We start from the raw sequence: 14,936 nt of genomic DNA, 5'->3' as shown, positions 1-14,936 counted from the left end.
GGTCTACATATCTCCACTGGGAGGGAATTCCACAGTTGGGGAGCCATGACGAAGAAGGCCCTGCTATAAGTCACTGTGCCGCAAGCGGTGGATAAAATGGAACTATTAGCAGGGCTGCCCTTGCAGATCCATAAGCGTGGGCTGGTCATATGTGGTTTTCTTACCACCCATGGCCCATGAAAATGCTGTTTGAAACTGTGGTCCAATTCTTGTCTGCCCTTTCTTCTTCAGGTGACGATGACATCTGTACTACACGAGGAGTAAACTCATGTCAGCAGTGCTTGGCAGTGAACCCACAATGTGCTTGGTGTTCCCAGGAGGTGAGGCAAAAACCAAGATTATACCATGTACCTTCCCCTACTCGAACTTGCGGTTCTTGGGTGTCAGCTAGATCTTGCTATCTATTCATTTATTTCAAGCATTTATAACCACTGTGCCATTTCAAATTGCAATGCCCAAGATAGCTTAACATCAGTAAATACGTTGTTATTGCTGTTTAGTCGTGTCCAACTCTTCATGACCCCATGGACTAGAGCACACCAGGCACTCCTGTCTTTATATATATATATAAAGACATACACACACACACACACAAACACACACATTATTAAACAAAACATACAGTATTATTAAAACACTTAAGAAACAAAAAGATGAGCAGCAGATAAACAACGAGAAAGAGAGGAAATCCAAAGTACAGTGGTATCTTGGTTCTCAAATGTAATCCATTCCGGAAGTCCGTTCCAAAACCAAGGTCCACTTTCCCATAGAAAGTAATGCAAAAAGAATTAATCCACTCCAGACCTTTAAAAACAACCCCTAAAACAGCAATTGAACATGAATTTTACGATCTAACGAGACCATCGATCCATAAAATGAAAGCAGCAAACAAGGTACTGCAGTCACACAATCAATCAATCAATCAATCAATCAATCAATAGCTGAACTGGGTTCCACACAATCACAAAAACAAAACAAAAAGAGCCACAAAAACACAAAATAAATAGCAAAATCAGACCTCAGCGTAACACTAAAATGGAAGTGTGACGCTCAAAACGGAAGCGTAACTCAAAACGGAGCATGTTCGGTTTCCGAAAAAGTTCGCAAACCGGAACACTTCCGGGTTTACAGTGTTTGAGTTCCAAGTTGTTTGAATACCAAGGCATTTGAGAACCAAGGTGCCACTGTACATCAAAATACCAGTCGAGCTGTGCTGTGCTGGAACAAAAAATATTTTAAGTGGCATCAGATCTGCTGGGGCCAGGAATTGTTGTTATCATAAAATGAACCAAGTACGAAATAAGATTAAAATGCTACCTAAAATAAACTGAACAAAACAAAACAAAACAAAACAAAGCAGCAGATCGTGCAGCAATGGTCTGGGAGTTCTGGAACTATGTGCTTATTTGCTGAGATAAGCTGGATAAGTTGTTATGACGACATGGGATGTTCACATTTCAAATGTCACACCCATTGCAGCGAATGGAGCGTATAGCAGTGCGATTGAACACACAGGAAAAACACAATGGGTCGGTTGCAATTCCTCTTCTAGAAGCACCAAGGAAAAGACGTGGTGGTGGAGGGGTGGGGAGACCGTTGGACAGAGATGTCAAAGAAATCTGAAGAATGTCATGTTTTAAAATAATGAAAGGCCAATTAACAGTGGAATCCTCCTGGAGTATCTGAAGAATGTTTTTTTTGTGGCCGTTAACTCCCAAACAGCAAAGCTTGCTGGCTCTTTGGAAAAGAAGCAAAAGCTTTTTTTGAATACGCTCCCAGGACATTTTTAATCAACTGATGATGCATCGGAGTAGCTCGCTGTAGGCAAAGAGGGAACCACCAGATGTCTGCCCACCAAAAGCTGCAAGAGTAATCACAAGTTGCTGCATTAACTAGCTCCATCTGTGTCTTGTCCCAGAGCAAATAAGCGGCGTTGATCCATTCCCTGCCATTTAAATGTATTTCCACGAACGCAAAATTTGAAGATCACTTTAGCAAGCGGTTCTCACTAATGGAGACAGTTTTTTTTTTTAATGACACCAAATGTCCATTTGAACACATTAATTCATTTTGAATTGCTGGAGCAATATATAGTGGTACCTCGGGTTAAGGACTTAATTCATTCCGGAGGTCTGTTCTTAACCTGAAACTGTTCTTAACCTGGAGCACCACTTTAGCTAATGGGGCCTCCTGCTGCTGCCATGCCGCCGGAGCACGATTTCTGTCCTCATCCTGAAGCAAAATTCTTAACCCGAGGTACTATTTCTGGGTTAGTGGAGTCTGTAACCTGAAGCGTCTGTAATCTGAAGCGTATGTAACCTGAGGTATTACGTTTTGGAAGGAGCTTGTGCATTCCAAAGGCCATTCAGTGTCTTTCACTGGCAGGAACTGTTTTCCTAAGCAATTTTCCGGTCATTGAGAAGATCAGTAATGGCAGGCAAAACTTCTCCCCAGTGCAGCTTGCGATCACTACCGATCTTCCCCTCCACCGCACATCTGCAGGACAGCGTTGTTGGGTGTGTTCTGCGATGCATTTTTCTGTCCTGGAAGTGAGCCCCAGCAAGTCTGGACAATGCCCCCAGATGAACTGAGAACACTAGAACACATCCCAGAATCCTCTGCAACAGGGCCGCTAGGCCAATTGACGCAGCTGGTTTGGGGTGCCACAAAAGGGCAGCAAATTTTGAGTCGTTGAGTTCAACCTTCATAAATAAACACAAATATTACAAAATGACAGCCTTCAGTGGCTTACTTCCAAAGCAAACTCACCAGTATGCCTCCTGGAGAAGAACTAGGCTGGGAATAGCCCAGCTCCTCAGAGCAACTAAAGAAACCCAGCCAAATGGGTGGGATATAAAGAAAATATTATTATTATTATTTATTATTATTATTATTACTTAATATATAGGGATGATGATGATTTGTATATAGAAGACGATCAAATCTTGTAGCCGCCCACCTGTAGTCTAATGTGTTGCTGCCCAGGCACAGGTACAGTCGTACCTTGGAAGTCCAACAGCTTAGTTCCCGAACGTTTTGGCTCCCGAGCATCGCAAACCTGGAAGTGACTGTTCCGGTTTGCAAACTATTTTTGGAAGCCAAACGTCCAGTGGGGCTTCCGCGGCTTCCGATTGGCTGCAGGAGCTCCCTGCAGCCAACCAGAAGCCGTGCTTTGGTTTCTGAACGTTATGGAAGTCGAACGGACTTCTTGAACGGATTCTGTTCGACTTCCAAGGTACAACTGTATAGAGTCATTGAATCGTAGAGTTGGAGGGTCATCTAGTCCAACGCCCTTAAATACAGGAATCTCAACTAGGTCACACTGTGCAGGTGGTTGGAATCTCTTGTAACTTGAACCTTCGCTGTGAAGTCTGCATATAATGAGCTAGTGCTTTTTCCACAGAAGATGAGCTGCCTTTGCATAGCTGAGAGTTTGACTAACCTGTGACCCTCTCAGATGCCCTTGGACTCCAAAGCCCATTGTTCCTGACCATTGCTAGCGCAGGGCATGGATGACAGAAGTTGCAGTCCAGCAACATAGGGGTGTGGTTGTCAAAAACTACCCATCACTGTTGAGTAGCGTAGGGATGGTGTGGTTGGCATGAAAATAAGTTGTTGTTGTTGTTTAGTCATTTAGTTGTGTCCTACTCTTCATGACCCCATGGACCAGATCACGCCAGACACTCCTGTCTTCCACTGCCTCCTGGTCAAACTCATGCTGGTAGCTTCGAGAACACTGTCCAACGATCTCGTCCTTTGTCATCCCCTTCTCCTTGTGCCCTCCATCTTTCCCAACATCAGGGTCTTTTCCAGGGAGTCTTCTCTTCTCATGAGGTGGCCAAAGTCTTGGAGCCTCAGCTTCACGATCTGTCCTTCCTGTGAGCACTCAGGGCTGATTTCCTTCAGAATGGATGGGTTTGATCTTCTTGCAGTCCATGGGACTCTCAAGAGTCTCCTCCAGCACCATAATTCAAAAGCATCCATTCTTCGGCGATAAGTAGAAAGGGTTAACCGGGAAACCCAGGATCCCTCATAATTCTTGTCACAGCGATCTGAGGTGTTTGCTTCGGTTTTGTGCCTTAACAGCTCACCAGACATCCTGGCTGTTGATTACGTGATGAGATATTTGTGGGCGTGTGGCGGCTGGACCACAAGGCCCCGTGCCAGAAATACTTGCCAGTTTTGTGTGTAATATGATGGGGAAACTTTTTTAAAAAGCAAAGTATTGGCTGGCTCAAGCCAATACGTCACCACTTTTCCCCGCTCCCACAGCTGCCTCAGCGTTTATCCCGTGTTCCTAGACAGCAGCTATGGCTACGGAGCTGTTTTGCTTACCTCTGACAAACGTTTCCAAAAATGGCAATATTTTCCCCGCCAGGCCTCGGGGTCTGTTTATTGAAGAGATGTGGCAATTAGCAAAGGAGCTGTCTCCCGCCTCTCACCAAAAGTCAGGTCCCCCGAGGTGCAAAACTTGTTAGTAGAGTAACTTCCTCACATGCTGTCTTAATTTTGCAAATGAAAGTTTCCTCCCTGGCTCCCTAAGCCCCTCTGTCTTCTTGTCTGCCTTGTTTGAAGAAAAAAACACACGCCCTCCTTTTGCATCTCTCTCTTCTGCACAGAAATACATTTGCACACATTTTTCTTACCTCGGGCTGCAAAGGCACTATACATTTCAAGTATAGTGGGAGAATCGTGGGAACTGTAGTTTACCTCTCTCAGGGACATAATTCCCACCAACTTTTAATAAACTACAGTTCCCATGATTCTTTTGGGGGTGTTTTTTAAGTGAGCCACTCTCTCCCAGCTGCTCACACACTCACCCCGATTATCCTCATCTGCAAAATGGGTGCAATAATATTGCCCTGTCTTAAAGATGACAAGGTCACACGTGTGAAATGCTTCAAAGGCTACCTAAGTGCGAAGTATTTCTGCTAATTACAAAGAAAAATGTTTCACACATGGTTGGGTTCCTGCCCTTCACTTTAAAATTAAAGGTGGGGGAGACAGTCTGGAGGAGAACTGGCCGTCCCATTCCTCATTGCTAGCCAGCAGTAGCAGGCAACTCCAGGAAGGAATTGTTGTGGGTAGCCAATTTTGTTCTTATCTTCCCAGCCACTGGGCAAGGAAACTGTACAGAATAACTAGCAGTTTCAGTTAACAGAAAAATGGCTAGGCAGTTGGAACACATTTGGTTTTACTTGTGTCTTCCTCACTGGGCTCTTTTTTCTCTCTGGAAAAGGTTGTGTTTAAAGATCCTCCTACCTCACCCCAAGACCAACCTTCCTGGGCTCAGCTCAGTGGCAATCACATGTGTGTGGCTGAGTTTCATGGTTGAGTTGGGCTTTTGAAACTGGATCTCCACTGTCCTAATCAGGGCCGTCTTTAGCATATGCGCCGCCAGGGTGCAAAGATCCGCCCAGCACCCCCAAATTTAGTTCAGCCCCCAAATTAACTCTTATTATGCTTATGTCAGACTTTTTTTAAAAAATGATTTCTCTAAATGAATTTGAACTGTAAGTGATGAAATTAAAACGCAATTTGCAACGTTTTACTCGGGGGTCAGCGGCACCTTTGACACGACTAATATGCTGCTTCCTGCCGCAGCTCAATACAATACGTAACATAATATTTTGATGTAAGAGTTAATTTCATGTGCACGGCGCCATCGAGCACGACAAGCACCACTGTTGAGTCTGACAAGCACCGCCGTTAGCGCGGCGCATCTTTGGTAAATGAGCGCACAAAGTCGAAAGTCCTTTAGTGAAACAGTAGGTAATACCTAGGTATATATGTATTTTGTTTTTCTAGCTTGATCAGAATTATTATTTCATAACAGGTTGATAGTTAAGAGCTTAGGCGGCTTCAGTGGCGGGCACCTGGTGCCCCCCATAATTCAGTGCCCGGGTGCCCCACACCCCTTGCACTCCTGGGTAAAGACGGCCCTGGTCCTAATCTAACACCACACTATAATGTATGTCATTTCCCTCCCCTATAATTCCCTGGATGCGTATTCAAAGTGACGCAATGCAGATTAGTCGCAGTGGACCGTTTCGCACCTATGAAGCCATAGTTTCAAACAAACAAACTGTGGTTTGAAATGCACTAGCAGTGTGTTGGTGCACCCCTGCTCAAAAGTTCCCACAATGCTCTTCCCACACTCCGGTTTGCTAAAGTGTCATGGGCAAAACAAGCCAGAGACTGGCTTGTTGACACCGCCTGCACCCTGTGATTATTGCTCACGGCTACTTTTGGAGGAAATAAACCACAAGCCTGGTTTGGACAGTGTGAGCAAGCTGGATTGTTTTGTTTGTTAGTCGGTTGTAGCAGGATTGGGGTAAGAATGCTACGGCAGCTTTTTGTGCAGAGTGCACTAAGCACACTGCTCAGGCACCCTAAATCATAGTTTGCTTTAAGGTACAGTTAACACAATGTGAAGGGGTGCGGGTGGCGCTGTGGGTTAAACTACAGAGCCTAGGACTTGCCGATCAGAAGGTCGGCAGTTCGAATCCCCACGGCGGGGTGAGCTCCCGTTGCTCGGTGCCTGCTCCTGCCAACCTAGCAGTTCAAAAGCATGTCAAAGTGCAAGTAGATCAATAGGTACCACTCCGGCGGGAAGGTAAATGGCATTTCCATGCACTGCTCTGGTTTGCCAGAAGCAGCTTAGTCATGCTGGCCACATGACCCGGAAGCTGTACGCCGGCTCCCTCAGCCAATAAAGCGAGATGAGCACCGCAACCCCAGAGTCGGCCACGACTGGACCTAATGACAGGGGTCCCTTAACCTTTGCCTTTAACACAATGTGGGAACTGGGCTTTCATACCCAGTATCAGGCTGTGTGAACTGTACCTTTAAAGCACATTTGAAACCCATCCTAAAGAAAATCTGGGCACTGTGGTTTGTTAAATGTTGCTGGGACTTGCAATTCTCTGCACCCTTAAGAAATCACAGTGCCCAGAATTATTTAAGGGAAATAAGGTGTTTCAAATTAGCTTTCCTGTTATGTACTGAAGTTCTCACCCTGGGCCAACAGGGGGATACTGTAGATAGTTATGCAAATAAGGGATCGAAAGTGACATTCAGTGATTGGATAGTTTTAGAAAGTTGTTACAGTAACGTTGTACTGGAGCTCTATATAAGCAGGCTGACTGAACCCTTCAGTTCAGTTCTGTCCTGGCCTGTGAATAAACAAGAGCTGTTTGAAGAATCGCTGTGTCATCTGATATGTCCACCCACAACTTAACATTTCCTACCTCATCAGTGCTTGCCGATAAGGATATCAGGCTGTGTGGGGTTGATTTCCTGTGACCATTGGAAAGGACTCCTGGAAACTGCTTCTCAAGGCTCTTCTCAGAAGGTCAACATTTCTGTCTTATCCTGGGGATTCCCCCAAGGACTGCCAGTTGGGAAGAGTTTTAGTGACCCAGCAAACGTGTCACCTTTCTAGCTGTCGAAATGGGCGGATAAAAATATTGGGAGGGAAATGCGGTCAGTCTTTTGATGACATTCACACTTCCTACAAAATGTGTGGTTTTAACTGTTTTTGGAACAGTGCCATTCAGAGGAGGCGTGCTCCTGCATTCTGTATCTTTACACTAAGGGTTTTTTAATTATAATAATAATTTAAAAGCATACAAGAAAACGGCTTCCTTTCAGAAGAGGCAGACATGCCATGCATAATCACAACCCCTTTGCCTTTATAGGCTTAAGGGACAAAACCAAAACCCAAACAACATATTTTTGTTTAGCTCAGGGAAATGGTAAGCTTCAAATATACCAAGGTGTGCTAACCAATTGTGGCAATCAAAGTCTCAGTTTAGCCCCAATCTATAACAGAAAAAAAATAGATATGGGTTTTTTTCTCTCCTGGATGAACCACAAAAATATCTCGAGGAGTCATGTTGATCCTTTGTTTGCATTCCACTTCCTTGCCCTTCCTCCCATGGCCTCTCTGCTGCTGCTGTAGAATCACCCTTATTCCTTTTTTGGTTCTCTTTTTTCCCCCCTCTTGCAGTGCTCCTGCCCCCAGCATGCCTGGAGGAAACGATAAGTTAGAGAGCTGCTTATTTCGTTTTCCGGGCAGCTTGTGCAATCGGAGTGACACCAGATTGCCCTGTATCGGCTTGAGGGGCTTATGAGTTCCACGAAAGCCGGATTTCCTGGCAGGGTTAATGGGGCCAGTTTTCAAAACGTTTGCCAGAAAACAAGGCTACCACATGTTCATGATTCATATGGATTGCTCCTATTTTGAGAGTCCCGTTCCATAATAACTGGAACCCTTACTAAGGACAGAGGTTGTCCACGTTTTGTTTTGTTTTGTGAAGGCTGAATTGCTTGTCTAAATAACTTTCAGCCAATGCTGCTGCCTTCTGCTTTAGGGAGATGTGTTTTGAGAATTAAAAGGCACCCGAAGCAGCAAAGCTTTTACATTCCCCAAGGTTGGTTTAAAAGTTTTATAAGTTGTTTTTTTAGAATACAGTGCACATAATTATTTTACTAGCAGTATGTGCTCCCAGTGTATGTCTACCTACAGAGATCACTTTTAAACCTAGACAGCATCTTAAAAAGCAGAGATATCACCTTGCCAACAAAGGTCTGTATAGTTAAAGCTATGGTTTTCCCATAAGTGATGTATGGAAGTGAGAGCTGGACCATAAAGAAGGCTGATCGCGGAAGAATTGATGCTTTTGAATTATGGTGCTGGAGGAGACTCTTGAGAGTCCCACGGACTGCAAGAAGATCAAACCTATCCATTCTTAAGGAAATCAGCCCTGAGTGCTCGCTGGAAGGACAGATCCTGAAGCTGAGGCTCCAAGACTTTGGCCACCTCATGAGAAGAGAAGACTCCTGGAGGGCACAAGGAGAATGGGACAACAGAGGACAAGATGGTTGGACAGTGTTCTCGAGGCTACCAGCATGAGTTTGACCAAAGTGCGGGAGGCGGTGGAGGACAGGGATGCCTGGCGTGCTCTGGTCCATGTGGTCACGAAGAGTCAGACACAACTAAACGACTAAACAACAACAACTGACATAGTTTCTCCCATAGAAAGTGGCACTTGTCGTTTAGTGTGAGTGTTGAGAATTATCTACCGGAGCCGCATTGCCTTCACCCCAGCTAGAGTTCTCAGAGCTCTCTTAGCTGTTAAACCAGTTTTAAAGCTGCAGTCTTATTTAAGTCCCTTTGGTAGGACTTAAACTTCCCAGTAAGCATGGCTAGGATCTGGCTGCAAATCTGGAATGCAGCAAACTGAAGTGCTGTTTGGTTTCAGGGATAATTAGTCTTTAGAGACCTATTTTTCAAGCCCGTATTTAATAAGTAAAATCATTTTTAAAAGGCAACTGGACAGCCACAAGAAAAGCTGATCAGAAATAAGCCCAAGTCCAAGACATAAAAGCATAATAGAACATCAAACATTAATAGTAACAATCTGATCCAATATGAAAGTCACAATAACTTTAAGATAAGAAACTTATATCAAACGAAGGAACATTCAACAATTCATCAGAATCTAATAGTAAGCAGTACAATTAAACATCAGCAAATAACAATTAAACACTTCAACCACGATGAAGAATTACCAATCTATAATCATTAAAAGTAACAAAAAATCACAATGCATAAAATATCACAAAACATACAAAACCATGCGAAAGGATCAACTTGGGAAACAAAAACGTGCAACTTATAAAACTTTTTTTTAATAAAAAAAACCATCCCTGAACTCTTCTCTTCCCAGCTGCTGCTGTTCTTAAAGTCATAGTCTGGGAAGGGCTAGTTGGGGCAAGACAGGTGGAAATACAATTACCTGATGAGGAACAGAAAGACTATCTCTGCCATACGTCTGGATTTTCCCTGACATTTTAGCATACATCCAGGTTTTCCTGGACACTCCAGTATTTCCAGCTATGTCCAGAAAATTCCAGATGTATGGCAATCCTACTTTAAAGAGTTTTGGCTTCCCCCGAAGACTCCTGGGAAATGTAGGTTGTTAAGAGTGCTGAGAGTTGTTAGGAGACCCCAATTTCGCCCACAGAACTACAATTCCCAGAATTTCCTGAGGTTGACTGTTAAACCACTCTGGAAGCGGACTTTGTGAGGGCAATGAAGGGGGTCTTCTAACAGCTCCCGGCACCCTTGACAAACATGGGCCTGTAACTCTTTCTCAGCCTAAACTTACCTCACATGTTGGTCTGCCATAGTCAAAACAAAAAAAATTCCTTCCAGTAGCACCTTAAAGACCAACTAAGTTAGTTCTTGGTATGAGCTTTCGTGTGCATGCACACTTCTTCAGATACACTGCAACAGAAGGGTCTGGAAGGGTCTGGAAACTTCTGTTTCAGTGCATCTGAAGAAGTGTGCATGCACACGAAAGCTCATACCAAGAACTAACTTAGTTGGTCTTTAAGGTGCTACTGGAAGGAATTTTTTTAATGTAGGAGCACGTAGCCCCTGCCCACTAGGATTTTTGCTTTTCTTACTGAAATTCTTTTTTCCTTCCTTCTAAATTCCTTGGATGTTTTCTTTGAACAGGGACCTCCAAATTTGGTGGCAGCTCCGTTTACAAAGTTGGGAGGCTAAATTTGTACGGTCCTGTATGCTCCTTGGAAACGGTCAGGATTCAAAAGGCGACGTAATTTGAAAAAATGAATTGAAACAAAACAAAATCAGAAGCCTCCCCTTTCTTTGCAGCGTCATTTCTCGCTGTTTTCCCCTTTTAAAGCCATTCTTCATTTTATTTATTTATTTTACAGTTTTATAATCCACCCACACCCTTTCATGCTGATCAGAAGGTCGGTGGTTTGAATCCCCGCAACGGAGTGAGCTCCCATTGCTCTGTCCCAGCTCCTGCTAACCTAGCAGTTCGAAAGCACACCAGTGCAAGTAGATAAATAGGTACAGCTCCGGCGGGAAGTAAACGGCGTTTCCGTGCACTCTGGTTTCTGTCACAGTGTCCCGTTGCTCCAGAAGCGGTTTAGGCCTGCTGGCCACATGACCCGGAAAGCTGTCTGCACAAACACCAGCTCCCTCGGCCTGAAGCGAGATGAGCGCAGCAACCCCACAGTCACCTTTGACTGGGCTTAACCATCCAGGGGTCCTTTAACTTTTTACCTTTTTTACCATATACATTCACAACCAGGATGGCAGGAGCTGGGACAGGGGAATGGGAGCTCACTCTGTCACGGGGATTCGAACCGCTGACCTTCTGATCAGCAAGCCCAAGAGGCTCAGTGGTTTAGACGACAGCACCACCTGCATCAGCATCACACTGGCACAAAGCCCATTTTGACTGGATTACTGTTTCTCTGAGAACTCTCTCCTCTTTCTCTTACGGCTGGCCTTTCTCCCTCCAACAGGGCATGCCGCCTGGATTTTCCCGCTGCGACTCGAAGGACAACCTCATTAAAAATGGCTGTATGAAAAACTTGATCGAGTATCCAGTCAGCAGCTCTGAAATCCTGGAGGATAGGCAGCTCAGCGACAAAGGATCAGGAAGCGACATCACTCAGATGACTCCACAGAAGATCAGGCTCCACCTGCGGCCAGGTAAGCTGAGATACACTATTCGGTTATTGCAGTTTTAGCACATCGGTGAGCTTTTCCCAGAGGACTTCAGGGTGCTGTAAGTGGTTATTATTAAAACTTCATCCCATACATAGATAGATGACAGAGATCAGCCACAGCGCAATGGATGCTCAAGACATATCCAGAGTTTCAAGCCATGGGGAAGAAGAGCGTTTGGGTCAGCTTATGTCTTTCTTTCTTTCTTTCTTTCTTTCTTTCTTTCTTTCTTTCTTTCTTTCTTTCTTTTGTATATAATTTTTATTGAATTTTTTGTTTTACAATTTAAAGTCCTCATTTTTACAACCTTCAGACATCAATGACTTCCCTTCTTCTCTTTCTGTGGTTCATTTTACATATCCCTGCATATTTTACAAAAGCTATACCACCCAGTATTCCAGTTATTACACCCATCAAAACTTGTCCACACTGCTGAATTTATCTTAATGCTGCCAGCCTTTTCAGCTGTGCAGTTATTTCCCATATATTCAATGGACGTTTTCCAATTTTCTTTAAATGTATGTTCTTCTTGTTCTCTTATTCTATATGTTAAGTCTGCAAGCTGCACGTATTCTGTCAACTTAAGTCGCCATTCTTCTTTGATTGGGACCTCGCTCGTTTTCCGTTTTTGGGCTAACGAAACACGGGCATACATAAATAACCCATGAAACATGGTGATTTCAGTCTGAATTATCCCCAACAGAAAGCACTCTGGGCTGTTGTTGGTTTTTTTTGGGGGGGGGGAGGAGTACTTTTAAACATTTTTTTCATTATGGATCATTTCCCAATACCCTTTCACAAGTCCACCACATATGGGTCAGCTTATGTCAATATGGGCCTATGTCAGCATAACAGGGTTAATTACTCAAGTATGTGGAAGGAAGGGACCTGGGTGGCGCTGTGGGTTAAACCACAGAGCCTAGGACTTGCCGATCTGAATATCGGTGGTTCGAATCCCCGCAACGGGGTGAGCTCCCATTGCTCGGTCCCTGCTCCTGCCAACCTAGCAGTCTGAAAGCACGTCAAAGTGCAAGTAGATAAATAGGTACCACTCCGGCGGGAAGGTAAACAGCGTTTCTGTGCGCTACTCTGGTTCACAAGAAGCCGCTTAGTCATGCTGGCCACATGACCTGGAAGCTGTTCACCGGCTCCCTCGGCCAATAAAGCGAGATGAGCGCCACAACCCCAGAGTCGGTCACGACTGGACCTAATGGTCAGGGGTCCCTTTACCTTTTTTTTATGTGGAAGGAAGAATGGTGAGCCGGAGTCTTCCGGGGGGAAATGACGCCTCCTCACACTTTCTCCACATTTTGACATTTCAGATGACTCCCAAACATTCACGGTGCAAGTGCGACAGGTGGAGGACTACCCTGTGGACATCTACTACCTGATGGACTTGTCCAATTCCATGAAGGATGACCTCCGCAACATACAGAACCTGGGTACCAGGCTAGCCATAGAAATGCGCAAAGTGACCAGCAACCTGAGGATTGGCTTTGGAGCTTTTGTGGACAAACCCATGCCTCCTTACATGTACATTTCCCCTCCAGAAGCCATCAAAAACCCATGCTATGAGTAAGTTCTCTAAGCAACCCTCTGATAAATGTTCATAATCTAGAATTTGGAAGTGTTGCCAGTTTTGTGCAGTATTCCCGTTCCACCTTGAATTTGAGGCATGGTCGACCTAATGAAGGTCCTCTCTTAACCTCGTCTTGAAAATCAGGTGAGCTGTGGGAATGTGTGCTCCCATCTGTAGCTTAGTCAGTAGAGCCATGAGACTCTTAATCTCAGGGTTGTGGTTTTGAGCACCGCCTTGGGCAAAAGATTCCTTCATTTGGGCTAGATGTCCCTTCAGCTCTACAATTCTATGATTTCTGTGATCCCACAGCAAATCAGTCCCTCCCTTGCCTTTACTGCAGTTAAGAGATACGCCAGCCCCAACGTTAACTGTTGCTAAGGCTAAATACCTGAAGGAGCGTTTCCACCATTCAGCCCAGACACTGAGGTCCAGCTCCGACGACCTTCTGGTGGTTCCCTCACTGCGAGAAGTGAGGTTACAGGGATCCAGGCAGAAGGCCTTCTCAGTAGTGGCGCCCCTCCTGTGGAACGCCCTCCCATCAGATGTCAAGGAAATAAACAACTATCTGACTTTTAGAAGACATCTGAAGGCAGCCCTGCTTAGGGAAGTTTTTAGTGTGTGGTGTTTTATCGTGTTTTTAATATTCTGCTGGGGGCTTCCCAGAGTGGCTGGGGAAACCCAGCCACATGGATGGGCTAATAATAATAATAATTTAGCGTTAACTGTGAAAGTGTATACTTGATTCTGACCAAACCAAGCCTCCTGATGTATATTTTAAAATGCAAATCATTTCCCTGTAGCTCCTGGGGGGCGTCCTGTGTGTTCTATGGGGCAAGGGCATTCTGAGCCCCCACCAGCCCCCTGTGCCTAGCAAAGGGGAGGAAGGGACAGTCATGAAAATTACAGAAGGAATTTAGTATTTATTATTATTATTATTACTATTACTATTACTGTTACTATTACTATTATTTTATTACATGCACACTGTTGGGATCTGGGTTAGGAAGCCTTTTGTATGTGTCTCAGCTCAAGAAAAAGTGACTGAAATGCATAATAAGAGAGCCCCCCCCCCCCCGCCTTGGCATCAATGGCTATGCTAGTTTTAATCAGGCCTCCAGGGCCCTGGTTGTCTGCCCAAAGTGACTTCCTTTTTTGCTGCCTTCCTCCAGCTTGAAGCCCCCAGATAACCGCTGCCTGCCAATGTTCGGATACAAGCATGTCCTGGCGCTCACAGATGAGGTAAAGCGTTTCAATGAGGAGGTGAAGAAGCAGAGCGTGTCGAGGAACCGGGATGCACCGGAAGGCGGGTTCGATGCCATCATCCAAGCGGTTGTCTGTGATGTAAGAGCACCCCACCCCTTGCCGTGGGTCAAAAGGATTTCTCCTCCTCCTCCTCCTCCTCCTCCTCCTAATTCTTCTTCAGTTTATATACAGTGGTACCTCAGGTTACATATGCTTCAGGTTACAGACTCCGCTAACCCAGAAATATTACCTCGGGTTAAGAACTTTGCTTCAGGATGAGAACAGAAATTGTGCTCCGGCAGCGTGGCAGCAGCAGGACGCCCCATTAGCTAAAGTGCTGCTTCAGGTTAAGAACAGTTTCAGGTTAAGTACGGACCTCCGGAACGAATTAAGTATTTAACCTGAGGTACCACTGTACTGCACTATACCCGGAGGTGTCAGGGCAGTTCAGAGAAAAGATAACGACATATATAATCAGAATAAAAGCAACAACCCAGTAACAGCCCCCACCCCCAAGGAAAGAGCCACATTTTAAAAGGGTATAGGAAGTAAAACAGA

General features: G+C 44.9%; 1 protein-coding gene across 1 annotated transcript in view; it reads left to right on the top strand.

Moving 5' to 3' along the window:
- The window catches only part of ITGB3 (integrin subunit beta 3), a 59,313-nt gene that overhangs the window by 16,998 nt on the left and 27,379 nt on the right, over positions 1-14,936 (top strand). Inside the window, exons 2-5 of the mRNA XM_081883966.1 lie at positions 232-320; positions 11,353-11,542; positions 12,880-13,132; positions 14,306-14,477. Of these exons, the coding sequence (XP_081740092.1) occupies positions 232-320; positions 11,353-11,542; positions 12,880-13,132; positions 14,306-14,477 (704 nt within the window). The remainder of the gene's footprint in view (positions 1-231; positions 321-11,352; positions 11,543-12,879; positions 13,133-14,305; positions 14,478-14,936) is intronic.

The sequence above is a fragment of the Podarcis melisellensis genome (genome assembly GCF_964234715.1).
Source record: "Podarcis melisellensis genome assembly, chromosome: 13".
In the NCBI taxonomy this organism is placed as follows: domain Eukaryota; kingdom Metazoa; phylum Chordata; class Lepidosauria; order Squamata; family Lacertidae; genus Podarcis; species Podarcis melisellensis.
The sequence above is the reverse complement of the archived record's forward strand: the minus strand, read 5'-3'. Positions and strand labels throughout refer to the sequence as shown.